The sequence below is a fragment of the Puntigrus tetrazona genome, chromosome 1 (genome assembly GCF_018831695.1).
Source record: "Puntigrus tetrazona isolate hp1 chromosome 1, ASM1883169v1, whole genome shotgun sequence".
In the NCBI taxonomy this organism is placed as follows: Eukaryota; Metazoa; Chordata; class Actinopteri; order Cypriniformes; family Cyprinidae; genus Puntigrus; species Puntigrus tetrazona.
Window position 1 is genome coordinate 18,788,614 of NC_056699.1, and position 26,877 is coordinate 18,815,490.

Here is a 26,877-nt window from a genome sequence, read left to right on the forward strand (position 1 = left end):
CATGATTATCCTTCACACAAAGATGATAGCCTACATTTTAGTTATATTAATAATAAATATATTCAATTGAAAATATACAGAATAATGTATTTTATTAATACATCACAATATGTGAATATCTATCTATCTGCGTGTATGTGTGTACAATTAATGTACAGAATTATGAAGAAAATGGAAAATTATATGTTTCAATATTCAAATCTATTATATCTATATAAAAAACTATTTTCCAGCCACCATATTGAAATGATTTCATCTTTATACGATCTCATTTTTATGCTGTTACTTGCATTAAAAATGTAGTGCAGTTTTTGTCTTAACTGCTATTATACATTTTTTCATCCCATTTTATTTTTAAGGCCCAATTCTTATTATTAACTACAACCTTTGCCTCAATAAACTCTTAATTGCTACTTATTAATAGTTAGTAAGGTACTTGTTTAGTGATATGTGCTTTTTAAGTAAAGCAAATATGCCAGTGATAAGTTAAAACTGGTACTAAAAGTAAAGTGTTGCCATTTTTTTCATATGTATCCATAACCACGCATAGTTCATGCCTATATTGTAGTATTGAAAAATTAATTTCCAATTCTCTGTATTTCATGCAATTTTTAGTATATTGCACGTGGTTTTGTTTAGTGAGTGTAATTTTATATTAGGTCCTTGAACTACCGTGTTCATTTCATAAGGGAGCTCAGGAAAACATGCAGGTTAGCTTTGTAGAATCTAAACAAGCCTTCTTCAACATTCCATTAGAAAGCACTTGGATTGGAGAACTGGATCCCATGTTAGTTCTGTGAAACCAACAGAGACTGCTGGCAATCTCAGTTTCAACTGAATGTGCTAATTAGAAATGCCAACACGTATTATTCTCTGTCCTGCTGCGGCTCACCGGTGATGTATTGGAACACAGCACACGTCTCCTCTCCTGGATCAGTACATATGTCTTATGGCTTGAGGGATGAATCTAATCAATCGAAGCACTAATGAAGCAAAATGCCCAGAAGAGATGCAAGATTTATAGTGTGCGTACATCTTACACAATTCTACCTTATCGTGGTCTAATTACTCTACCTGTTCTAATGCTTGGTTATGTCTGATTGTTCATTGAAATGGGAAGACATTTTCACAGTGCATTAGTCAACCAAACCAGCCAGTAAATCAAAAACTTAGCTTTGGTTTTAACACATTTCAAAAACAATTAAACTGTATAAATAAAGGTGTGTGTGTGTGTGTGTGTGTGGATGTGTGTACAATTTCAGCTAAATACCTTTTCTTTTGAACTTTCCATTCATCAAAGAATTCTGTAAAGAACGGTTTGCAAAATGTATTAACATTATTTGTATTATCTGTATATTAGAATGATTTCTGAACGATCATACGACACTGACGTAATGGCTGATGAAACAAACAGTTTTGACAGGAGTAAATTACATTTGACAATATATTCAATTAGAAAACTAGGTCAAATCTTTTTGTAAAAAGTTATTTTACGTCATAAAAAAATATTTCACGTTATTATTGTTTCTGTTGTATTTGGGATGAATGCAGCAGAGACTGTATCAATAAATAAATAAAAACTTTTTTACTTTTTTAAAAACATTTTAACAGTTTTTAACTGTACATTTTGTACATTTTTATATATTTTCAAATTTTGTGCCAATAAACTGGTAAATTAAACATGCTTTGGTTTGTTGTAGGAATAGTTTCCTTTGAAATTAAAATTCAGTCATCAGTTACTCAACTCCTTTTTGTACAAAACCTGTACAATTTTCTTTCATCAGTTATAAAATAGTTTATATGCTGCTATTTTTCAATAAATGCAAGTGAAGGGAAGTAGCGTTCCCCTGAAAAAGAGACAGCTGTAAATAAAAAAAAAAGCTATTAAAAAAGAACAGCTGTGCTTTGAAATCAGTTTACAACAGCATGAGGCTGACTTAATAATGACTGTATTTTCTTTTTAGGTTACACTATCCATAATTAATGTGTTTGTTTTTAATTAACAATAGACTCTATAGAAAAATGCTTGAACGTTAAGGCATTGGGAACATGAGAGACAGAGAGAGAAATTCAAGGACGTTTTAAGACGTGTTCTGCTAAAAGTCTAAAATGATAGGCTTGTATTTGCATTATTTATCACACAGCAGTAAAAAAGGAAAAAAGAAAGCGATGAGAAGATGAGTATCTGACACTGGTAATGCTGCAGAAAAAGAAAAGGCTGGTTTTCTGGTTCTGGTATACATGAAGCACGCGTAAAAGAAATGTGCCTTTGATCTGAAAAAGACTTATGGATTAAGTGCCAACAGCAAAGTGTCAGAGTCTGTAAGTTCCGCCGCCATTCAGCAGAGGGCGCTAGCAGTCGATACTAACGCTTCATTTCTGCACGCTGCATTTGCTACTGAATGTGAAATTTATTATTTCTTGATAAATAAAAAAGTAAATAAAGTTAAAATATATTACACTAGCATCATATGAAGAGTGGCGTAATAAAAGTAGCTTCATATTACACTAAATTATCCTTAAATATTACACTGATCTGATACCTTCTGTGTGACTGAATAAATTCGAACATATGAAACATAGAAGATTTCTACAGTGGGCCTCTTAACAACAACAACAAAAATGCTCTGTCAGAATGAGAACAAGTTTACTGATATATCACCTAAAACAAAATTATCCAAAATTGTGAGGTGAAAAGACAATGTCTCAAATGTACTTTTACATGAGGCAACAGGAAAGGATTTTTGAATAGCAGTTAAGCGACTTATATTGTAAAGCACATGACAAACACAACAAGGCGCATGTAATACCTTTTAATGTAAACTCCTATTGAAATGTAGTTCCGTCTAAGATCTCGTTGAGTTGTTCATATGTAAAGACTCCCCGTACTGCAGTAAAAGTGATTCTCCTCTGACAGGGGAAGTAGCCTACATAAGCAGTCAATGTTTTTTGACGGACATCACTAACGATCCTGTGGGCTTTAGTTGCACATACAGGTTGTTTACTGCATGTTTTTCCCCTTTAATAATTGAAAACTCGTGTTTTTCCGTTCTTGTTGCCATGAAATGACTGAAGTGAAGGCTATTCTTCATGACACTATAGGCACTTGATGAATGTGACATGTTCACTCATGTTTATGTCCGTTACAAAATGCAACATAAGAATCAGCTTTTCCTCCATTTCAGATATTACACTCTGGATTCAAATGAAATACATAGTACGTGGCCTCCGGTAGAGAACAATTGCTTTTAGTATCACTTGATGGGAAGTCAAGCAAAGGTGGTCTGACAAGCAAATACACACTGTTGACTTCTTTAATGTTTCAAAGTGCTCGGTATAACCCGTACGTGCTGCTGCCAGAAGACCTCAGCATAGCAGTTACTGGGTCAAATTGACCTGCAATGATAAATTACAGTTCAAGAGTCACGATTTGCTGTTCGTGACTGAGCATGCGTTCGAGTCACGGTGACAGCGAAAGCATTTTATCTTGACAGATCGCATCTGTATTGTGTGTCATGAGGCACCAGTCTAAAAGGTTAACTTCAAGTTAAAGTAAATCTGTAAGTAAAATCTAAACTACTGGTCTCAAAAAAATTCTGGAGGACCACTGCTCTTGCACAGTTTAGCTCCAGCTGATTAAGGTCTTCAGGATCACTAGAAACTTCCAAGCAGGTGCGACTCTGCAAAGGAATTGAGTTTAAAAAAAAAAAACAATGGCCTAAACCATACCAGAATGACCAAAAACAACATTTGAGGGAGGTGAGGCCTATTTGGATGGAACGTATGTAAGTTGCTGTACCCATGATTTAGGAGCCTCTTTGGTTGTGAAAGATATTTATAATACCTAACTTATCATGGCATTTATTATATTGCTAAGCGGGCTCAGCAGTCTGATATCCATGCAAGTCTGTATATGCTAATGAATCTGCCATGTGTCCAAGGCAAGCAGATCATGAAGAGGGAAGTGAAAGCACATTTATAAATCTGTTCTTTAGCTACCTTTTTCCTTCTAAGGCTGGGGTTAAATTCGATTTTGCGAATGTTAAACTGGGCACTGAGGAGCGAAGATACATTCAGTCGGTGTTTTCTGGCGGATGTACCGTTAAGGCCGGGTACAAAGCGTATTGCAAAGGTAAATACACATTTTATAGGCTGCAAAGCTGTGAGAAAATCTTTGACGAGGTATTTTGTTGACGCGGGACATGAATAGCAGAGAGACTTGTAGCATTTTTTTCATTCATATCACTTTGGCTGCTGTAATTATAAAACACAATATCGCTAACATCATTGTGTAAGAACACTGAAAAAACAGATTTTGCAATTTTATTCATGCAAGTATATTGATATTACATATCGATTTGTATATGTTAGTCATCAGCAGTAAAACGTCATCCTCTGCACTCTATAGGTCAAAAAGTGGAGTGTTTTAGATCGACACTGCCACCTATTGACAAGCAACTGCAACGCAGGCTCTTAGTGACATTACAATGAGACGCCGATAACCTTTCGGTTTTGTTCAGTGTATGAAGAAAAGGTCAAACAAAGGCCAAAAAGCAGAGCTGAAAACCTCATGTTAAAGGAATAATTGACTTTTATTTATATATATATATATATATATATATATATATATATATATATATATATATATATATATATATATATATATATATCAGAATAGATCTGAAGAATTTTTATGTTACATTACTTCCTCACCAATGGATTGCGCTTCACAAGACTTTAATAACTGTAGTGGTGTGGGTTTGTGTTGTCTAGACTCTCATTTTGATGGCACCCATTCACTGCAGAGGAACCACTGCTGAGCAAGTGACAGTGAAACAAACATCTAGCCTGCATTTTGGATGGCCTGAGGGCAAATAAATAGATATTGTATCAAGTATTAAGTTTGCAATAAAATCTTTATTTAACGTGTATAATATATATATATATATATATATATATATATATATATATATATATATATATATATATATATATATATATAATATGATAGATTTGCTTAGCAAAGAAAGCCACCTTTACATGCAAAGACTGTCCTTGCACCCAGTCGTGTTAATATTTATAATAGTTATTAAATATTAACTTAGAAATATGTTAAATTAATTAAAACACAATACCAGTTAACATGTGACATAACGGAACGTTATCATCCTCATCCTACTTAGAGTTTTTCATATTCACTTACATTCCATATTCACATATTCCTGTGGAATGATGTTATTAAGACACCGTTTGTTGCTTAAATTGCTGATTATTGCATATAAAGAGTTGCATACACTTTATAAATGAACCTTAAATGATTTAGATATTAATGTTAAGACTATCTATTTTGGTTAAAATGCCATTGCTGTTGTCAGGCTTGTTCTCAGACTGCTGTAAGAATGTATTTACTGCTTTAAAGTCAATGCATTTTAACTGTAGATTGTTTTGAACTAAGCCGTACATGCAATAACTTACATACACTTGCATATCAAACAGTCAACAAACATGAACAATTAAAACAAAACAAATTAACAAGTACACAAGTGTCTTTATTTACGCAAGCAAGTTTGTTCCTACAGTTTGAAAAGAAAAAAAGCCACTGTCAAGCTGTTGGCACATTTATGTACAAAACCAGTTAATTTTACTGCCTGCTACAAAGCATTCTCAGTGAAAGTACAAAAAAACTAGTACAGTATGTGGATAAAGCTGAAAGCAATGTCAGGGTAATACTGGATACGCAACATCATAACAAGAATAGGTTAAAGACATGGTTCGGAAAAAATCATCACGAACTAGAAAGGACAAAACTCAAACACTACAACCTAATAAGATATTTAGCTTAATATTGTTAGCTTAGCAACTGTAATACTGCACATTTAGAACCCCAGCAAGACAGTCAAAAGTGTAAAAATAAATGATTTTTTTTTCCTTTTGAGTTAGTTTAAACTATTACCATTGGATGCATAACCATGCCACAAATAACAACTATTTATGATTTTTTTTTTATCTAATACAAGTTTCTTTTGTGGTTTTAAAAAAGCTGCATGACTAATAAGAGTACAGGGACTCAGCGCTGATTCCAAATGCACTTACACCAAAAAACTCACAATGGTCCATAAGTGCACAAAAACTAGCTTGTTTTTTTATTTTATTTCTTTTTTTTGAGACACTGACAAAAGTACTTTACTGCAAAAGTAGGGCAACTGAAGTCGGCAAGACCGAGCCAAAACACTTTTTGGAATAACACATGCTTGTACGTTCCGTCTTTCTCTCTTCACGTAAATACCTTCTTCAACCTTCCACAGTGTTTGGCAGAGTCGTTGCGATCAACTTTTCCACTTAGATTTATACTTCTCCGATATGAACGACAATCCCAAGAATATCACCTAACACTGACTGCCGAGATGGGTTTCAGAAACCGACATGAAATGTGTATACATTAAAAGAGATATATACAGTTCAGAGGAATGACGGAAAAACCTGTTTTTGTTTGAGTACTTGCATTTAAAAAGTTAAAGCTAAAACTAAGCAATAAAACACCTGAAAATGTTATTTGCATGTGAGAGTATGGCTTGCAATGGATGAGAGAAAACAAATATCCGTAGAGTCTCCCAAGGCAAATCCGACTTGACCGCTCTAGCTGATGTGAGACGTTCTTTCTCGGTCCTTCTTTTCCAATCAGCAGCCATCTCTGTCAAAGCTCAACAAACGTTACTAAGCACCAGTGTCACACCTTCCATTAATACTGCGCACAGCTAGCATATACAGTTAGGCCAAGCTACAGTATAGCAGTAAAAGTCACTTTAAGGTACTTTTTTTAAAATCCCTGGCACTCCAAAACTGAATTTGTTGGAAAAAGAATCTGTACATTGTTTGTGCTGTTGGCTGCTATAAGTGCGGCAGCTCGAGCGATTAACCTGTAAATCATAAGTTACAAGTTTGGTCACATTTTGGTTTTTAAAAAGTCTAAAGAAAATCTAAATCATGACTAGCCGTTTATAAGGTGAGCGCAAATCATCGGCGTGTAATACAAAAAGGTGAAAAGTGTTCTGTAATCCCTTTGGCTAAACCCAATCCCCCTAACAAGACCCAATGAGACCTAAAAGTACGTGGTACAAAAGAGAAGTCACTCAACTTAGTTCGTTTATCAGGTTGTGCTCTCAAACACGTCAACGGAAAAAGGGAGGTAGAGGAGAAATGAAATCGGAACGAGGACTAAGAAATGGAAATCGAAATCCTGGGTAGTCAGAGACGTTGCAATGGAGACGATAAGCACGTCCCTAGACCAACATTCTGGGTCACACCCGTACATAGCAAGTGTTACAGTTATTTACCTCCCCATCCCATCCGATCCCAAACCCCTGGAAACCATGGAAATTAGACGTAGTTAAGTTTAGTTTATATATGTGTCTTCAGGTAGGGGAAGGGCATGCTTGTGTGTGTTTGTGTGTATATGTGTGTGTGTGTGTGTGTGTGTGTGTGTATACATATTTATATGCATGCGCAGGAGCGCATGCTTTATGTGTATGCGTTCAGACGCTCTTTAGAGCGAGTAGAGTGGATATCATGAAGCTCCTGCTCCTCCTTGGACTTGATGTCCTCGTATTTCTGCATCCGGCAGGCGTCCTTCACGTAAGCCCAGTTAGCCGACAGCACCATCAGGTAGTGCACCTACAGCAACACAGGGGTTAGAGGGGAGGGTTAGTGTTAGTACCATCTTTAACCAAAGAGAGGATTACTTTGGAGACTTTGGAGGGCGTTTAGTGGCCCAGTTTAGACTGGAGTTCAACTGGATCAGTTATTTCCCCCGTCGGATGGCGTGGGGACCAGTTCCAGCTGAATGTAAAGCCAAGTTAGTTAGTTTTTGGCACAGGTTATCACTTGTAACTGATGGGTTAACTTGGTAAGGTGGGGAAAGTACGGGGACTGAAACGATACTGCAAAATGGAAGAGCCTGGGTGTCATTTTAATCAAGCCAATTAAGGGACGTCATTATGAAAGTCGCTGTCGTGGGTGATGGTGGTGGGGCTCTTGGTGGACAGAGAGCGTGTCTGGATGTGGGAAGGGACACCCCAGACTGGAGCTGGCTTCAGAAACGCGTGCAGTACCTCCCCGTGCTCTTAGACGTCAGAATGACGTGGTTACGGATGAGGACAGACACCGCCACCACCTATCACAGTAGCCAGATCATTGAAAAAGAGAAAGGAAGAAGGTTACTTCTGTTCACCTTCAAACCTGCATTTCATTCTTGCTTCTGTGGAAAAGAGTACGAGAGCAGCGAAAATGAATGGGAAACAAGGGCTGTCAAGCTTCAAAAAAGCCTTATAATGTCTTTTTATTTACAGAAAAACTTGTCCTTGCCCAAAGCACTTAAATGGTATTATTTATGCTCTTGTAAATTGATTATCTGCATCAAAAGAAACCACACTAGGTTTGACATGAATGTAGGTAAACGTCATTGGTTCCTGTGGGTCTTGGTAACCAACTGTGATGTGGCAAATTTATTCCATATTCATGTGCATTTTTAAAGCATACAAATGAGAACCATGACTAAAAGGAAAGACTTATGATGCTGTGGTGCATTTTTGGAGCCTTCGGTCACAAATTACTTTCAATGTTTGAAATGTCTGTAAAACATTCAATCTTTGAACAACAAGTGCAGATAACTCATGCCAAAATAATGGATAAACTGTGCCATTAAATTCGAATGTTTCTGAAAATTATTGCATAATTAATACGCTTCCAGGACAAAAAAATGGCTCCTGCAGTGCTGAAGTTCTTCTGTGCGCCAATGGGTGGCGGTATTCCTGCACGAATTAGCAAACTGCAAGTATGCAGCAATGTTCCCTGAAAGGTATGATGTAATTATATAATCAAAAGAGCACAAATTATGATCCAATTCTGTAGACTCTTTGTTTCCAAGTGCTTAATGTCCAAGCTGTTTTCTCATTTCCAAACCTTTTTGGAATGCAATTAACTCACATAAATGATGCCAGACTGTTGCCTTTGCAGAGAACAAACGCATTGTGCTTTTGCAAGGAAGCTTAAGCAGAAGACAAAAGCACAATGCAGTGCAAAAACACTTACAGTGTATTGACTGTATCAAATTAATTTGATGCTATTATATTTATCTTCTACATAAGCTCTTATATTAACCAATGAAAAACAGCTTTCTGAGGTTAGAACCAAAGGGTAGAAAAGCTGCCTCACAGAAAATGGTGTCTCACAATCACTTATCGCCGTTCCAAACAAGCTTCTCTCCTTCCTTCCCTCTCCTCTTCTGTTTCCATGGCAACAACACCTCCTGCATTTTCGATGATGAGTGTTCCTCTCCCTCTCTGTCTCCTTCTCCCTTTGCTTGCTCACTATTTTACAAGAGGCCTTGGATGTCTACTGCATTTTAGACAAGGCTTTAGACTGTAATTCCGAACAAGTCCTTGATTTCTAAAACATACTCGTTGTGCTTAGATTTCATATTGCCTCCCTTGCAGGTGTCACTGCATTCCTAAAATTAATGAAACTCATAAATCAATTAATATTTCATTTATTGACCTGAAGGGAAATTTAGATTCAGAGAAAATTCATACAGTGCAGAAACGGCAATAAAGAAATCAAGATCGAAAGTAAAAGACAGCAATGGAAAAAGCTCACCATGGCGATAACGGCTGCTCCAGCCCCCGCAAGTGCGCAGACAAACAAGTGGAATGTCAGATCCAGCTGGAGAAAGAGACAAAAAAAAGACTCTGAAGAGGAGAAACGTGGATGGCAAATCATCAACAAGTGCAGATAAATCCAGGGCAAGATTTAGTGAACATATAAATAATGGAGCAAATGCTAGTCGACTGACTATCACAAATATTAGTGAATCACACTGCATGATTAAATGCTCTCCATGAACGTTGTGCCTAGAAGGAACACTCCTACAAATGCATATGCAAGGTCAGCCTCAATAATAACCAACAACTTTTCACCCTTTTTAGAAAAATCACATGAACTTCACATGTGAAGCTTAAGCGAAATACACATTACGCGTGGTTTTGGAAAGGGTTCATGTGTAAATACGTGAAACCCTTGTGAACAAGGCGTGGACAAAATGTGATCATGTGCTCACATGGGTTTTACGTTTACGCTTTTGTATGTTGTTTCACATGTGGTTTTAACATGTGAGCATGTCAAAATCATGCGGTTTTTCTGTAAGGGCATGACAAATGTTTCAATGTGTGTCCTTTAGTAAATCATGCTTTTGCAAGCTGAATCAAAATGATCAAAAATTACACTGCGCCACTTGCTACTGTGACATTTTTACTTAATAATATTGTGAAAGCATAACAACCACTGGCATATGAGTTGCGAAGCTGTCCCTACAAGGAGCTCCACAATCTTGCAAATACTTATCAAATTTTTAAGTATCACATATTTATATGCTGCACTGCTTGACTTCAGACTTAAAAGCACGGAAAGGTTCACAATTTATTCATATTCTCTTTCTCGCAACAATTCTTTTTTGCAATAGGTTGCCGACTGTAATGGCGGACTGAATTTAGATGAAGGCCATCATTCAGGATAAAACAGGCCCTGCTTCAGAACTGCCAACTGACCTCATTAGATTCACACATCTTGATGAAGTTTTCAGAAGCGATGCACAGTCTTTTCTCCTCACCAATGGACACAATTCCTGCGATTCAAGCAAAGTAAGATGTGGTAATGGCAGATTTATTAATAATGCAATGATAGTGCACGCATAAATGACACTTGGGTATGTCAAAGCTGTCATTTAGTGTTCAGTTGTAGTCATGCATAGGTCATTGTATTGCATAATAGCTCTCATTATGGCAAAATGATGTACAGCAGATCAGTGGTGGTGATTTAACTATGTAACTATGTCTTTTATGTTGCAATGGCGTTTAAAAATATTTAAATGTCATAATAGTGATTCTAGCAGTAATGAAAAAACCACAGTGTTTTGTAATATGTAACAAAAGTGATATCTTAGTAGTGTTTATATATGCACTCTGTCATTTAGCTGTTTAAAAAAAACTGTTATTTAGAGTTATTTTTGAATATCCTCTGCTCTTCGATGTCTAATACATGTTGCCTGTTACATTCAGAAATTTCTTCACTAAAACATGCAGTAAACTGCAATATAAAACAAAATATAAGTTGTTTTAAACCATCTCAGACAGCCCTACAGCCAACTAAACTTGGCATTCACTGCTATCTCATTCACATATTTAGTAATCCAGATGTGCTTGAATCTGACTAGAAAATCCTAGGCAGCGTTCCTATCCATAGATCCATATTTTATTTTGCTGGATAAGTATTTTGTTGCCCCTGGTATTCATAGAACATGAGAAATTACTCCTCAGATGACCTACGCACCAAATTGACGCAGGTCGAAGCAAAGGTTGGAACTTTCCACCAGTGTGGTGTTCAGACAGGTGTTCCAGATGTTGAAGTACATGAAGACTGGCAGGGAGGTGAAGGCTGTAACTCCCAGCCAGGCCAGCATGAAGATATAGGTCAGCATGATGAACTGAGGAAGAGAGGAAGACATAGGTATGTTCTTTAACAACTTTCAATTACTATACCATATGAAATTCATTTAATATAAATGAATTCCAAATGTGGCATAGAAGTGATTATGAAGTGGTACTGAAGTGTCTTTACGCAGACTGCATAATGTTGCTCAGAGGTGGCATAAATGCATGTATAGTAATTACAAATGCACACTGTAATACTAAGGTTAAGAAAAGATGCTGCATTTTGTCTTCACAATTTTACACAGAGCAGTCTTAACTTGGCAATGTAAACTCCACAACTTATACATTTAGAAATGCATGACACAGAAGTGAATTTACAAGTCACTTGAAGCAAATTCAATAAAAAAATTGTTTTGATGCCTCATTTAAAGGGATAGTTCACCCCATAATTTAAAATCCTTAATCACTCATTCTCATGTTGTTCCAAACCGTAAGAATTTCTGAACACAAATTAAAGTTTTTTTTTTGGATGAAATCTTACCCAAGCACTGACACAGCGCCCACAGGTGGTGATCTTAAAGTCCCCATAGAGATCCCGAATGGCCCCAGTGGTGAAAAATCCCTCCACCATCAGCAGAATACCATAGACGAAGAAAGCTGCTGCCACTCCATAGATCACATACTTAAAGATGTCAATCCTGAGCAAGCAAAACAAGAATAATTAGTCATTTCCATATGAAAAGAGTGTCTGTGCTTATCTTGCACACAATGGTAATTCATAATTGATAACATGGGGTATACTGGTGTCAAAGTTTTTTGTGAAGCCCTAATCTACTTAATTTTGTGTGTAGATTAAATTCAATTATGCAGTCTCATTTTATAATTCCAAAGCCTTATTTCAAAGTATTTGGTCAAATAAGATAAAATGGCTTCACTGCCACTATTCCTTCCTCCACCCACTCGTATCTTTCGTTCTCTCCTCCATCCTGCTCTCCTTCCCACCAGTGGAGTTCCGGTGAGCAGGTGTGCTTGGCTGATCTGGTGCGATTTCAGAACACTTAATTCTCTAAATGGGACTGATGCCAAAACAAAACGTGGTGTGTGTCACTGTTCTTTAGAAATATGTGTGTGGGAAAAATAACACATCACAGAAACTCTCCATTTCCATTTAATTCAATTATAATGATTATAAAGCACATTTTACATTCTTAAAAATAAAGGTGCTTAAAAGGTTTTTCACAGCGGTGAGATAGAGGAACCTTTTTTGGTTCCGCAGAGAACCATTCAAGGTTCTTTAAAGAACCAACTCTCCTTTTTAGAATCCAAGTAGCTTCTTTAGCAAAAACAAAGAACCTTTTGTGAAATCAGTGAGGCCTATAATGCAATCTATTACTTCTAAATGAAATACTAAATTTGCTCTAACTCAATGAAAATAAATCTTTATTAACAAGACAACTGATAAGCAATTTTTATATAAGTCATGTTTTCATTCAGTATTAGGTTATATAAAACGGTATATATATTAAGGTGGCTGAAACTGAATTATATTAATGTAGTACATTCAAAGTACTTTTGAAGTAGGTTGCTACTAAAATACATAAATTGGGTTCAACAGAGCCCAATAGTATTGTGACACTCACATGGTAAAGACATCCAGGGCATCAATAGGCGACCGGACAACGTCAAAATAGGTCTGCAGGATGGTGACGGTTCCAGAGAGAGCCTCATGACCACAGCCACAGAAGAGCGCCACCCCAGCATACAGCAGGATGGTCGCGATCAGAGAGGCGTAGGGAATCCCACTCAGGCATTTGAGGCAGCATTCAGAGCACCCTGGGAACAAAGGTAAGAGTTAGCCCATAACTGCTATTAAAGCAAGTGTGTAACAAACAATAGCATTGTTTTGCTCTCCATATTTGCCAATGATGTTGATAAATGTAGGTGTAGAACTTCCTAAGAAATTAAAATGATTTGTCAAACAATTAATTGTGATCAATCACATCCAAAATAAGTTTTTGTTTACATAATATATGTTTGTGTACTGTGTATATTTATTATTTATATATAAATAAACACACATACAGTATGTTATATACTTATTTATTTTACAGTATGTAAAATATATGTATATACATTTATATATTTCTATCCTTAATTCTTAAATATATAGATGCATTATAAAAAGCAAAGACAACATCAATTCAGAACTGCGTGGTTTATGTACAACAGATGAAATTTCTGAATTAAAGTCCTGTCAGTCCATTACCTAACTCGCTAACAGTTTTACTGGATGAAAGTGCAAAGCAAATTCTATTTGCACGGTCCAGGAGAGCATTCATTCCCACACATGTCACAGGAGTGGAAGTTTACTGTGACTCTAACCAATCATAACTGCGGCAGCCGAGAGATTCATGGACACAATTCAACAGCACACAAACAATATTGATTGCAAAATTGCAAGTACAGAATGGCACCAGTGGCGGCTATTCTGCAGCAAGCCGAAGCAATGATTTATGGGTTATCATAAACAAAGCCCATCAGTACAGGAAAACATAAAGAGCAGGTCTTCAGAGGATATCCCCTATTATGTATAACTTAAAAGAAAAACAAGACTCCTTATTGTGGAACTCACTAAATGTTCACAGCATAACCTCCTAAGCCCTGCAGCAAAGATTTAATACAGATTTAATATTGGTGGCATTATATCTGTTTTCTCCTCACTCCTTGTAGCTGCGCCCCAGAACCTCCTGCTTACAGGAGTGTGGATAATGTGTATTTTGCAGCACTGACCCAGCTGTTACAGGAGAAACAGACTTACACCTCCATTACACCTTGAGAAGGGCCTGCAGCTCTAAACACAGTATAAATACTCTGGAGAGCACGCAAGCGTTACTGCATCAAAACACACATTATGCAAGCCTGACTGATTTTTAGTAATGCACCGATTAAAAAATTATGACAATATTTATTTATTAAACACACCATGCATTAGTTCTGGAATTTTAGTCAGTGCTCAAACATAAGTTGACTCTTCTCGTATAGTTTGGTTTTGTTTAAACATGAATTAATTAGGCAAAACTGAATGAAAAATTGTAATGTTATACATTTAAAAAGCGTGGGTCCGTAAGATTTTATTTATTTACTGAAAGTAATTAATACTTATTCAATAAACAATGGAATGATTAAACAATAAAAAGTGGCAAAAAGATTTCTTTGTCAAATACATGCTGTCTTTTAAACTTCTTATTCATCAGAAAGCTGTTTAATATTTTTAAGGAAATTTTGATGAATAGAGAGTACAAAAGACAGCCTGAACACACACACTAACTCCCTGTCTCTTTCTGTAACAATTATTACATTATAACTGTAGTAATTCATAATGTCTCACAGCGTTAGTGAGAATATAAAAACACTTGAATGGTATTGCACCTGTGAAAAAATAGAACATTTGGTGTGGCCCTATAGTATAAGTTGTGAATTATTTGGTCACTATTTTTGATATTGTAAATAGAGATTAAATATATAAAATATTGTAATCATAATTATGCAATCCACAAAAATACATGATATAGTTATAATTTACAGAAAACCGTTAGCATCACTGATACAGTGGTACATTTTTTTCAGTGTAGATTCAGCAGAAAAGTCTATTTTATTAACGACTTCTTGGATTTCTGTTTTTAAGAGTGAATGTACCTTAGTTCAGGCAGATTGACATGTGATATTTGGGAGTGGAGAGGAGTTGCTTATTTATCATGCCAATAAACAGCACCAAACTGCCATCCCTGTGGTGTGCCTAAGATGCAGTCAGTCTTGGAAGTGCTGAAACAGATTAATGAGGAAGCCAAAGTCTGTTCTTTGATCTCAGTGGGAAGAGACACGAGATCAATACTCAGACTGTCAGTGGAAAACACAAGCCTAAACCTGGCTCATCAAGTGGATCCCTTTCATGCCATATGTACCGGCAGGAAATCTATAATATTGGCACAGGTAGGAGTATTGCTGTATGTACACTTGATTCAAGCTCCTTTAGAAACAATAGCTGAAAAAAAGGCTCAAATCATCACTCTGGCATTGGATCACAGCTTTTACAGTCCATTCAGTTATACAAGTGAAGCAGTGTGTTTGGGCTAAATCAGACGTTGCTCAAAGTCCTCAGATACAATACTGATTTTCATTATATGTATGCATAGCAAAAGTATAATAAAAAATAGCAAAAAAATATTAGAGAGCAGTGGGTGACCGAACCTGTAGCTTTACCGTGTGGGTTCTGAAATAATAGAAAACAGGGATGCAACAATAGTAAACTTGTTGAAAAAATAAGCCTGTTTTAGTTTAAGAATCATTTATGTCTCTTACTTTTTTTCAGTAAAATCGTTTAGAATCCAAATAAAAAAGGACAAATTGGTCAATTTAGCTAAATTTTAGCCATAATGTTACTTTTCTTGTTGTGACAGCGCTGCCAGAAAAAATAACATCACAAATAATAGATGAAGAGCTAAAACAGACCTGCTAGAATTAGCAGACACTTTCACAGGAACACTAATGGAGGAAGACTATATTCACTATATTAAGGCTGAGAGGGGTGCTGAGGATCTTATAGTGGACCTGAAGAAGCTTTTCTCTCTCACAGATGAATTGCTTCCTGCTTGGTAGTATATTAGCAAATACAACTGACTATACTAGATCAGAATCAGAACTCATTAAAATGATAATCTCCTTTCTTTCATTCTATAGCCTTTATTACAATATTGTTATTATAGATATTCAATTAATAATAATATAAAATGTGCATAATTTTTCTCATTAAAATATATCTGCAAAAACAACAACAACAAAAAAAGCTATTAGTATGGTTTCAGTTGGTTTGCAATTGTATCTCAGTCTGATTTAATATTTAAAATGGGGTAATATAACTACACTATCAATTAAACATAAGATCCATTTAATTTCTAAATACAAACTGATTAAATTCCTTTCAAATGGAATGAAACGGGAAAGCAAGCCAAACCTCAAAAGCACATTAGAAGGGCCATCAAAGCTGATGAGGAGAAATGATGTAACCCAAAAATAGACAGCACACTTCCATTCCACATGACTCAATGTTTCACTGCTGGAGTAATGTAGGTTTACAACTGGAACACCTGTCTCATTTCCTCTCTGTCCAATGTCTTTAATCCACTGTCAGAGGAGCGAAAGTGCCACATCTCTCAGGATAACAACAGGGTGGACGTGAAGGATTATTGAAAGTTCTCTATATATTTTATGGTCACATTGGATTTGGGAAAACATGTCCCAATGTTCCCATTCTTGGAATGCTTATTTTTCATATGTGGAAGTTTAAATAAAACCAACCTGTCCTCCAACCAATACGCACGCATAGGTCGTTTGTCCAAATCCCTTAAATATGACCCATCAGAGAGCATGCTACAATTGCTCCCCTATCTGCAAGAGAATATTTTCATCTGTGTCATAATTCAGGTTTTGTGCAGCTCACTCGATAGTGCATTGCATTCTATATGATGGTATTTAGTCAACGCATGTTTTACGTAAAAAAATGTATATGCATGTATATGCATATGCAAAATCATGATTTTGCACTATTTTTGAAGGTAGGTTTAGGAGTGGGTTAGGTGTTAAACACACTTATACACTAAGTTAATTACACACTCAATTAAACACACCAGGGCTTTTAAGGAGAAATTGTATATATTGTGTGTCTTATAATAACAATCCTTATCCTACGAAATACAAATTACAATATTTTTGCACATAATGGAGAAGCAGCACAAAACTCAACAGCACACAAAATGACCTGATGAAGAAAAATGATGCAATGATAAAATACCTTGTCACCTTTTAGAACTACACTCTGCGCTTTAAAAAAGAGAATGAGAATGAGAATTCAAACGGCTTTTAAAAGTGATTCATTAAAATGAGCACTTCACATATTTTTATGGTTTTCATACTTTTATGAGCTAATCATCCTGGAATACCACAATATAGCGTTACAAATCTCGAGCTGCAGTGAATGGACAGATCGATTGAAAAGCGTAACATAACTCCTGCCACTGATGCACATCACCTCTCCTAACCACCTCTCCCTTTCTAACCCACAAAATATAAGGTTTAGCTGATTCTATGAATGTTGCATATGTTGTAATTCTTTACAACACCCTCTCCCCTCCCTCACTCAAATATTAAACAAACCAGCTCCACAGATGCAGGAGTCTGAAAGGCTCTGTTAGCCGCAGCCAGCTGCCAGCCTGACCGGAATGTGAAGCGGTTCCCCAGCATGCAGCTAATGGCATGTTGAGTGACCGCAGATCAACCAGAGAGAGAGAGAGAGGGAGGAGCTAATGCATCTGTGTAAATGAGAACACCAGCACCATCAGGCAGATACAAGTGCACTAAGTCACTGTTGACATGCCTTACATGTTTATATGAGCCACTCAACGCAGAACATTCATAATTTATCTTCCATAATCATGATTTAGATTTCACTTTGAGTGGAGTGTGTTCTTGACAGACTGCATTGTGTTCCATTTCTTGTTTGAGGCAATTTGTTCTGTTGGAGAGGCATCACCAGGCTTGACGAATTAGAAAAGTCAACAATTAGAAACAAAGAAATTAACCACCTGGGCAGCTCGGTGAGAGATTACAGCTCCTCGGAGAACATTATTTTAAAAAGACCAGAAACTAGGACCAACGATGGTTATGTTTCTATCCCAAATCTGTACATTTAAATTCACAATATTGCATAAAACCTTTGCTAGTGAAGCAATTTTCCACCCCATACGTTCAAGACAATACAATCCTTCCTGGGAAACAGGCGCAAGGTATTAATAATAAAAAATCATACATAATATACTAAAGTGACGACGGATGAAACGCAATAAAATGTGTCAAGGCCAATGATTTGAGAGCAAAACTATGTGAGAGCGTTCTGGAAGGTAATTATACCAAATCATTTTGAAAAAATGGCTCAGGCTCATCAAAAACTTGTTTCTAAAAACAACATTTGAGATGATGTGCGATGAGACTGGTTAATTAGTTAGCCCAGTTATTTAGTTACATAAGTTTAGACAATTCTTGTTGCGCATTAAGAAATGTTTTCACTATGTATTTCTCTATCATATCATTCCCATATGTTTTTTTTTTTCTGTACACCTTGGCATTTTCAGCCAGCATTCTTTAAGCAGTATCCCAAAATTTTAATAAAAATAAATATGTTGATGAAAACAGCTTATGAGTGTGTTCGTGATAAAGAAACGAAAATGTACATTGTAGTAGTTTGAAAAACTTTACAATTTTCAAAATAAATAAGGATTATGTAATAATATTTTAGTCAGCTTTTAAATACTTTAAGATAAAAACATTCAGTTTTGTAGTCTTTGAAATGTTTATTCTTTTTATTTATTGTCCAACTAACTAATCCCAAAAGATCCCAAACCATTGCTTTTCTTAATTCCAAATATATTTTTCAAATAATTCACATAACAATATTCATAATATAAGAGGTCTATGATGCCATTGTATGTATAAACAGTATAAATAAATGGGTCACGTTATCGACATCTGTGATTTATTATTTTTTTTTTTGTGTAAAGTGTTATCTATAACCTACACACGCTACTCTATTGCTGTGTGTGCATGTCCGATAATAAGCTCTTTGCTAACCACAGATATCTGAAATCTGAAACCTCACTCAAAAGACATCAGGGACCAGGCAGTGTTTATCCCCTGTTAGTTCTCTCCATTGCTCCATCACTATTAAATCAAGCACAAGGGGTAACCCAGAGGGAGGCATTTATGATGTCATGGACAAGGAGCACAACTCCTTTGACTTAAAAGACTATCTACCAGTAAATATAATTAATTCTATGCGCAGGCATAACAAAGATTCTGGGATATTCCATTAGAAGTATGGACCAGTCTCTGATGCAGCTTGCTTTATTTATTCAGTTAGTAACTCTTACAGTCATTTCAGCATTAGTAGCACTGCTGCCTTATTACGACAAAGAAGAAAGCAGAGGAATTTTATACAAATTTTATGCTCAAAGGTGACCAAATACATTTCTTAAGAATGAAATTTAAAACATAACACAGTCATAATATTACTCTATTTCAGTTCACAAATAGGCCTTAAATGAAATTCTAGTTGCCTGTGCATCTAATGAAAAAAACATAGGCCTCTGCGATTCAAAGGTTTGCCATAAAAAGTGACTGAAAAAAAAAATAAAAAAAAAATAGGGCATGTTACACCAAATGTCTTCCCAATTACCCAGCACTCTCGCAGGTCATGAATCAGAATACAGACTCTTCATGTTTAGATAATGTTTGTAAATTGGATTCATATGAATTCATTTCCCCTTAACAAAAGAATGAATTTGGAATTGAGGACTGGAGCAGGCTGTACACGAGTGATATGGTTTGTGCTCATTGCCCACAGGCTTACTTTTGATCACCATTTCTTAAATGATTTATGAAGAAACTTTGTCAATGAATATTAAGATATAAAATGCAAATGTAAATTAATTTAGCTGGGTAACCAGGTCCATGCTGAACTAGAAAGTAAACAAAGAGAGTAGAACTGTCTCTAAAATAGTTTGTTCAAATATAATCGTTCTATAGATACAATTTATTGCAGATTTAATGCTAAACCTATGAGAATATTTTAAATAGGTGTTTATAGTCACAGTTTGATCTATATAATTATATGTATTCTAAATAAGCAAATAATACTTTCAATCATATTGTCATGCTGTTGTTCAATAGTACTTGTATTTGTATTTGCAGTATTATACATATTACATATCGACTGGAAACAACAATAAAAATATTCTGTTACACAATATTTAACATTGTATCATATATTAATCTTTTGAACCAAAACTTTTGAACCATTATTAAGGCCAAAAATGTTGTTCCAATCACAAAATAAATATCGCAATATTTTTCGTCTTTGTTTTATATACTATTGTTTAAATTTCAATTGGACTGCATTACAATTGTAATATTTTTCATATTTAAAAAAAATTGAGGCATGTGTTGTTTTAATGATACTTCACTTAAACACAAAAAATCTTAAAATAGTGTAACATTCATATAATAAAATAAACATTTTAATTTTATAATGTATAAAAAAAATCTGTGCATTAGCCAATGGTATATACACAATACGAAAGCAGAGGATGGAGGGACTACATTGAGAGCCGCTGGCAGAGCCAGTACCATGCTCCGTAATTCTCCTGGGATTGACAGACATTGCATCTCAAAGTGACAGGCCTTCATTAAAACCTGCGAATTAGCAAGCAGTCTTTGTGTTGATTGCTTTGTGCACTTCTTATTCTCACACCAAGGTCGTTAATTGGACGGCTTCATAAGAGAAGGTTGAATAGAGCCACCCTCTGAGATTAAATGAATTAGTGAAATATATTTAACAAGCTGCTGTTGCGCCAGTGACTGTACTGCATTTGTATAAGAGCAGCTCTTGCAAAATTTATGAACAGTCTTTTCCTTGATGGACTTAATATAATTGCGTTCATTACAGACATTATGACAGATACGGAATTTTATGACCTGTAAACGAGTTTCAAAGGAGCGCTTAGTGCTTGACACGGAGTAGTCAACAACTTAAAGAAGTGTTCGCATTTCTAAAGCCATAAACCAGGTCCACACTTCAAACAACGACAAAGCTTTTTGGAAGTAAATCAGTGGCTGTGTGCTTTGAGGGTTGATGAGCGTAACGATGTATTAAACTTTGCTTTTCACCCCCTCTTTCCTCTCGTCTGTCCTGTCCTCTCATAGGCTGGTGAGACAGCGCAGTACTGCCAGCTGTCTGGCATCACAGGCATCAATGCGATCTAGACGGCATAGGGTCATAAACAAGGGCTGTACTGAACTCGGCTGACATCACCTCAAGAGACACGGTTCTGAAAGATTCAGCCATGCACAAAAATCTTTTCCTTAAGCCCACAAACTTTAGTCACCTCAACAACCCAAACTCACAGCCGAATATATATTACAAAATATTTCTTTTTAAAATAAATGCTATTTTCTCTTACATTCTGTTCATCAAAGAATCTTTTAAAAAAAAGTTTTCAACGTGGATAATAAGAAATGCAAAAAAAAGCTAATCGGCATATTAAAATAGTTTCTAAAGTACCATGTGACACTGAAGACTGTAATAATGGCTACTGAAAAATATATACTGTATAATAATTAAATCGTGATAATATTTTACAGCATTACAAATAAATACAGCCATGATGTGCATAAACCTTTTATTTCCCGAAACATCCTCAAAAATCCCAAATGTTTCTGACAATCTTATATACCCCAAAAAGCCATACCATATAAAAAAATATATACACTGAAAAAAAACTATAAATATACAAAAATAATTCATGGTAAATATCTCAACTACAATACAATAGCACACATTGAATTTCACAATGAAATAGGTGTGTAATTTTAAAGCATAAAGACAAAAAAAATCTTAATAATCCAATTATCTTTATTTAATTTAATTTACTTCGATCATTTGTTACAGTGTATCACAAAAATAAGCAATCTGCTACTATTATAGAATATACAGCTGACCTATTTTTATTTGTATTTAGAAGGTTGTTTTTCCCAATTAAAATAAATTATTAACAATTTTTTTGTCTGCATATTTGAAATATATGGAAATCTAGTAAATATCCGACACCAATATATTGCTATATTAAACTGTAGTATATTTTGTGGGTTGCTGTCAAACATGTTGTCCCTCCACTGTATTGTCAGTTATCTAATTTCCTAAAGTGCTTTGCTTTTATTTGCCCATTTTGGACAGCTGAAGCATTCCATGAGCAGACTCATCTGTTCTGCCATTTAATTGTGGGCCATAAACCAAACAATCTGCTCCTAATTGCTTGCAAATTTTCATAGGCTAAACTTAGAATATCGCCGGAAGGTGAGCCCCATTGTTCAGAATATGTCAGCAGTCCCACGAATGCACTTTATTCACTGGCCTGTTCCTGTCATACAGTGACCATATGTTGATTGTTCAGTGTTCAGCGTTTCGTTTTCCCACCAATGGGCTCAGATGAGCATACGTTACAGTGGCAAGACAAACGGGTGAGTGAGCCCGTGCACACGCAGGAGGCTTCATCCATTATTCAAAAGCAGTGCAGCGCGACGCAGAGAGGGGCCTGCCATCACTATCAATAATTCAACTCTCCCACCGCAAGCCCCCTCCACTTCTCGCTGTCTTCCCTTTTTTCTCTTTGTCTGTTTCTTTTCTCGTGTCTCCTGTAAATGAAGAGCGTCCACTAATGCACAATGTGCAAAAGCTGTCTATTAGCAATCCAAAGAAGAAAGGTTTTGTCTGAAAGAAGGGTGACAGACAGACAGACAGACAGTGATGAAGAGAGAATAAAGAGGATTTTGTACACAGACTGGATCGTCACTGGACAGTGCGTCCCTTTCAGCTGGCAGGGGACAGTTGTGCATTCTGAGGACACGGATTCACTCTTTCGGTGTACACGGATACATATGAAGAATTCTTTTGCAAAAACAGATAACAGTTTTCAAAAATCACGCTCTTTCATTGTGGACTCCAATTAATCAAACTGCATTTGGGTTATTTTTACTAGCTTAAAAATATTTTTAAAAAGTTAACTAACAAATAAAACAATAAAAAAGTGATAACATAATAAAAAGCATGATTTTTGAAAATTAAAACAAACAAAAAAAACAGTTATCTGAAAATATAGTTGTTGGGAGTGGACCAACAAAAAGTAGTAAGACTATTATATTTAAACACTACTGACTGTAAATTATGTTTTTAAGTTTAATATTCTAATTCATATTTGATTTATACAATTTCAAATAAAAATATACTACCATTATCTGTTTAATAGTTGATTAATATTGTCCTGATTCAAATTGGATTACATAATTTAAAACATGCACTGTAATTTGAAAGTTTGTTCAAATAAAATAAACGTATTCATAAATGAAAAACTATTTATTTCTATATAAAACAATCAATGTTCTTTTGAACTAGCAAATCTATATATAAAACTATATATATTAAAATACAAAATGCAATACTATATCACAAAACTTTCAAAAAGAGCTTGATGAGTTGAGAAATAACCCGTGTCCCACTACTACCATACAACCGAAAAGGGACTCCCTATTGACCCTGCCCCTCTGATCCATATCCCTCTTGTTCATTTGCTCCATCTGCCAGACTCTTGTCAAACAGTCATGAGGGGATTACACCCTCAAGCCCATTGCCCAATCAGGTCAAAAGGTCAAAATTATCTAATGGTTAGCTCTGAGAATGACAGAAAAGAGCAGGCGTGGCTGTAAAGTGCTGAGCGGGTGGCTAATTAAAATGCAAAGCAGCTTCTCCCATTAACCCCATTAGGACTTAAACTTGCCCCAAACCAAGCTTGGGGCATGTATAGAGCAAAGATAATGCCCCAATCTCTCTCTCTCTCATTATATATATATAACCAATGAGGATGCAAAGAGGTGCAGACTGGTGTTCGATTAAAAATTTTTTTACTTGTATAGTCATTTAAGGTCATTTTAATTTTACACTAAATGGCCGAAAGTGCCTCTTAAATATTAAATTTTAAGGTCATGGGCATTAATATAGAGTTAGTCCACTCCTCTGGGAAGGCTTTGGAACATGACTGCAGGGATTCGCTCTCATTCAGAGTCAATGGATGACGGGACCTGGCTCACTCTCAGTATGCCATGAACCTTGCTTTGTGCACAGGTACGCCAGTCAAAAATAGCATTGTTAATAATGAGTACAATCATAAAAGCTGAACATATTAATTAAACATAAGCATCCTGATTATTTTGGCCGTGAACGGCATATTAGCATTTAGCATCCTGCAGATTTTGAACCGACTCATCTGTGCGTTTAATCGACCGGTGACGTTTCCATGCCAACCCAAGCAAATTCAGCTTGAGTGCGATGACCCACTTACTGTATGTCAACAAAATCAGTGGGACAATGGAGAATCTGACACATCTCTTACACACACAGAGCTCAAGGGTTACTAGCGGAGAATAAAAGAAAGGAAGCTGAAGAAGCAAAGCTATGGCTCTGGGTTTCAGGGTTAGAACAATATTATTGAATTCCAAAATGAACAATTTCTACAAAAGTAGTGAAGGATCAGCCCATAAAAGGAAAATAACAAGAGCTTGGACTTGCTAAACTGGTGGAAGTTTAAAAAAAAAAGTACTAGTGGTAGGAATGGAGTACAGATAGTCCTTCAAACTAATTTTTTATTAGGGGTATGATTTTTCTCCCGGTTACAGCGGCAACATGGCTGCCAGGGCGAACTAAAAGACATGAATATAAGCATTATTGATATTAATTAACATTAATGAAAAGTAATAATTTGTTTTATGTTATATTCAATCATGTGTTCAAATTACAGCCATGTTATTCAAAGAAAGAAAAAAAACCACTAAGGTTTGCTAACATTAAACCATTAACGTTACTGACTACATGATAGTGCCACAACATATTTTCATGTCTGATCCGGGCGATTACCACCACAGACATTCGCTAAACCCTTTTCCCAATTATTGCCAATCCGAGAGAGAGAGAAAATTGTGTGTATGCGCGTCTCTCTTTACAATGAGTGAGTTACAGCAAAAACTGTGATTTCTTCCTCTTGTTGCAGGAAAAAATAATTCAGTATTTAAACTGTATTTAAACTGTATTTCAGTATTTAAATAAATGTTGTGGGGCATCGTGGACAAGTTTCTTGTTGTACTTGGATGTGAGAGCTGCGTGATCTTCAATCATGTGTGTGTTTGTGTGTCAGTAGCAGCACAAAAAAAAAGCGACATTAATATTGACCTGTAATGTGCACCAGCAGGTATGTGTATTGTAGTAGTTAGACGACGTAGTAATAAGGAGAAGGGGAAAGGTGTGGAAAATGTGGAAAGGTGTGGAAAGTGTTTTGCTGTTAATATGGTTTATAACTCGCATAGCAATACACATATACTCACACTTTCATAACAGCTGATAGGAGCATTTAACCAGCTGACCCCCACGCTTTAGCCAAGCTATAATTCAATCTCGGCCAAAGTGTGCACAGATTCAGTTCAGCACACCCTCCTGAATAAATATAATTCTCAGACTACTTCTACGGTACATTAACAATAAGCCCATTGGCATCAATAACCATAGCTTGGTTTGTTTGGCATCAGCTGAATACAGTCTCAACCATTTACTGAGTGAATCCGAGGCCATGGTTTCTTTGATTTGGCAGAGCACCCTCATCCAGTCATGCCTATTCAGTGGTGAACAGTTATCCAAGACCTGGCAACCACACTTGAGAGTGTCTGTATGTGTATGAGTGGGCAGGGATCAAAATTATGTTTTCTTTCTGAAAAGGGCTTCAGGATGTTGAACATCCACAAGTGAATTCTAACATCAGTCAGCTGCACTCTTAGAAATGAAGGTTTCAAAAGCAGGTTTAAGGAGTGATTGCTTTGTTGGTTTCACAAAGAACCCTTCAGTGAAGAGTCTTTGGAAGAACTGTTTTGTGTGAACCACGTTTTAATAATTCAGATACTAAAATTCCACTTGGTAGAAGATTAGGACTGTCAGGTAATATGGTTAAAAAAAACAGAACATTTTTTCAGAACGTTTGACCGATTCCATATAACAATGTACATTTGTTATGTTATCTAGTTACCTTATGTAAAATGTAACTACAACGATTCAAGTAATATTCTCTTTATTAAAACTTGCAAAAGTTCAAAATATTACTTAGACAAAATGTAAATAAATTTTCAGAGGTCAACCCAAAAAGGCAATTCATATTAAAAATGGCAAAATACAACACCAGTAGTAGGCTGTTATTAACAGTGAACGTTTTGTAAAATATAGAGACATAAAATAACAGCACTAGCTTGCCACCATCCTGCAAACATAAATGCCGAACATACAGTAGCAGTTATTTACAGGTTCTTTATAATTCCACTAAACTGTTTTTCTTCTATATAAACTATTTTACTTATATAGACTAGAATGCTCGCATCTCGCACATGAAATAGCATTCTAAAAATGTGGCGATTAAGTTCAACTCACATTTCATAACCTTGCATTTTTTCCTGTTTCAATTCCTCATTTTATTCTATTTATTATGCAAAAACTCATTCTTTGCTTAAGACTGTTGCAATTCTCCATAGAGCATGTCTTGATAAGCCATAAGCAATCATTCTTTCCTCCTAATTCTTACCATTGGTGTATTGTCAACTGTAATGTCTGATAAATGATCAAATGTAAATGTTATATTTGCTTTTATTTATAATCAGTTCTTCAATTTAAAAAAAATCACGAAAACCTTAAATATTCATTGATAAA

General features: G+C 35.7%; 1 protein-coding gene across 3 annotated transcripts in view; it reads right to left on the minus strand.

Moving 5' to 3' along the window:
* Window positions 1-5,528: 5,528 nt before the first annotated feature.
* Window positions 5,529-26,877, minus strand: part of gpm6ab (glycoprotein M6Ab) — a 44,383-nt gene continuing 23,034 nt past the window's right edge. For 2 of the 3 annotated variants that reach the window (XM_043233965.1, XM_043233956.1), the window contains exons 2-7: window positions 13,121-13,313; window positions 12,022-12,178; window positions 11,380-11,533; window positions 10,599-10,675; window positions 9,652-9,717; window positions 5,529-7,671 (exon numbers count right to left, since the gene is read on the minus strand). In XM_043233965.1, coding sequence (XP_043089900.1) covers window positions 7,519-7,671; window positions 9,652-9,717; window positions 10,599-10,675; window positions 11,380-11,533; window positions 12,022-12,178; window positions 13,121-13,313 — 800 coding nt within the window. In that variant the 3' untranslated portion in view covers window positions 5,529-7,518. The other variant, XM_043233974.1, reaches the window with a different exon arrangement.